This window comes from Acyrthosiphon pisum, chromosome X, assembly GCF_005508785.2.
Source record: "Acyrthosiphon pisum isolate AL4f chromosome X, pea_aphid_22Mar2018_4r6ur, whole genome shotgun sequence".
NCBI classification, from domain to species: domain Eukaryota; kingdom Metazoa; phylum Arthropoda; class Insecta; order Hemiptera; family Aphididae; genus Acyrthosiphon; species Acyrthosiphon pisum.
Window position 1 is genome coordinate 120,070,625 of NC_042493.1, and position 2,118 is coordinate 120,072,742.

Consider the following 2,118-nt stretch of genomic DNA (forward strand, 5'->3'; position numbering starts at 1 on the left):
TCTAACTAAAAACCGTTTTGTAAAATGTACAAATCATATTAGTAAATATTTTTAGGGCCGTAATCATTGTTGATGCTTAAGAATAAGTATTGCTAAGCTATATTTATGATTCAAATGAGATTCATAAACAAGACTTTGGGAGTTTGGCTTGAGAAATGAAAAAGTATTACCTACCATTAAATGAAGGTAGGTCGAGACCAATACCTTAAACTTTGTTTTTAGTTATTATCACACATTTTTTTTTTTTTAATTATCACAATATTAGCTTAAGCAATACTTATTCTTTAAATACTTTTACTCGCATTATTTGACCCGAGACCTAATAGAGTATGAGAAAATTTTTTATTTTATATTAATTTAATTCTGTAATAATTTGTTTCAATCGACAATATTGTGTTTAGTTACATTTTCGTTATTCATGTTTTTATATTTTTTGTTCTTGTCTATATTCACAATATAATAAATTATTGTTTCATTGTCTTGGCAATAATTTCTATTTTTATAAATGGCTAGAAAACATGCTTATTCTGACTACGATTAGTAAATCCTAGCAATAACTAATGGAACTTAACTTTACCTAGTGATAGCGGCATTTGTCGGTAACATATGTATTATGCACCTACCTACATTAATATTAATTATTATGTTTAATAATAACATAGTTAATAAGTAACGAATATGATGGCGGTTACAAAACAACATAAGTACATAACTATATAATCCACACGGGCATGGAACATGGAACGATTAAGGAGTAGGGCAGTGGTCTTCAAACTTTTTGGACTCGTGACCCACTTTTTTAAGCGCACATTTTTCGCGACCCACGTAAGCTTTGTAGAAAAACAAAAACAAAGCTAAAATTGCTTAATGTTTTGTATAGTACTACCTTTTATAACTGAATAAACTGAATATTATGCTGTTATTTGATATCCATTATATTATAGAATATAGATTTTATAAACGGCATTTTTATTTATTTTATTTATTAAACTTATTTTTTATTTTAAAAAGAAGACGTATCGCGACCCAATTTTAAAGCTTATGTGACCCAAAAACGCGTTGTGACCCACCGGTTGAAGACCACTGGAGTAGGGTAACTATGGTTATGATAACACCGAGCATAATATCATAATACTTTAGGTATAATAACCGTGCATTAATAATACCGAGTATAATAATCGACAGGTATCTTCAAAAACGCGGACGGAGACTAAATTGTTTTATGGCGGTTGAGCTGCTTCCGGTATTTAAGTATACTCTTTGCCGTAGAATATAATATAAATATAAAAATCTCCTGTCGCCAATAATAATGGAAAATGAAGTCACCAAACTCCTCCAGCTTTGGCTGGACCGTTTTCATTGAAATTACCATGTGTATATTGGATAGGTGTGAGAGAGTGAAGTAACCTATTTTTCATACCTTCAAGGTCCAACCGGGGAAGGTGCTCAAACGAGGATTATGGGATTTACGGTGGGAAATTTTGTTTATAAATGGTTTCTATCGGTTTTAAAACTACAATAATAATAATTATTGGTGGCCATTGGTTAATCGTTAATTAAATTATTATTATTATTATTAATAACTAGCTGGGGTTACGCGGTCTTCGCCTGGGCTGTCATTCAATTATCTATGTTTTTTTATTTTATTAAACTTGCATTCACGTTTACAATAAATCAATCTCAAGGACAATCATTAAAAACCACAGGACTTTACACCGTGTTTCGAACGTGGTCAGTTATAGGTATATGACATATTATTCAAGAGGGGTGTAATACAATTATTTTGGTTACTTCAACAGTACCGGGTATCGTGTTAATTTGAGTGCAAAACTAGTTAGCAGAGCTCAGCATTAAATTACTATGGTATTATAATTTATAGCTGTCACGATTGTATCGCGTTTTACAATATTCGTGTGGACCTAGCTTAACAAATTATGCGGTGTGAATGTGTAATCGCGGGTAATTATATCGATTATACTGTGGTAGTTTTGTCTAGATATTAAACACTTTTAGATTCTGAGCATAGCAATGAATATATTGATTCCAAAATAATGATGTGTTTTTTTTTTTTTTTTTGGTGTAACTCAAGAACCAGTAACCATAGATACTCGAAATTTA

At 30.8% G+C, this 2,118-nt stretch overlaps 1 protein-coding gene across 1 annotated transcript in view; it reads left to right on the forward strand.

The window, feature by feature from the left end:
* LOC100575484 (zinc finger protein 271-like) overlaps nucleotides 1-63 on the forward strand; it is a 1,443-nt gene extending 1,380 nt beyond the window's left edge. Inside the window, exon 2 of the mRNA XM_016802830.2 lies at nucleotides 56-63. Coding sequence (XP_016658319.1) covers nucleotides 56-63 — 8 coding nt within the window. The remainder of the gene's footprint in view (nucleotides 1-55) is intronic.
* The last annotated feature ends 2,055 nt before the right edge of the window (nucleotides 64-2,118 follow it).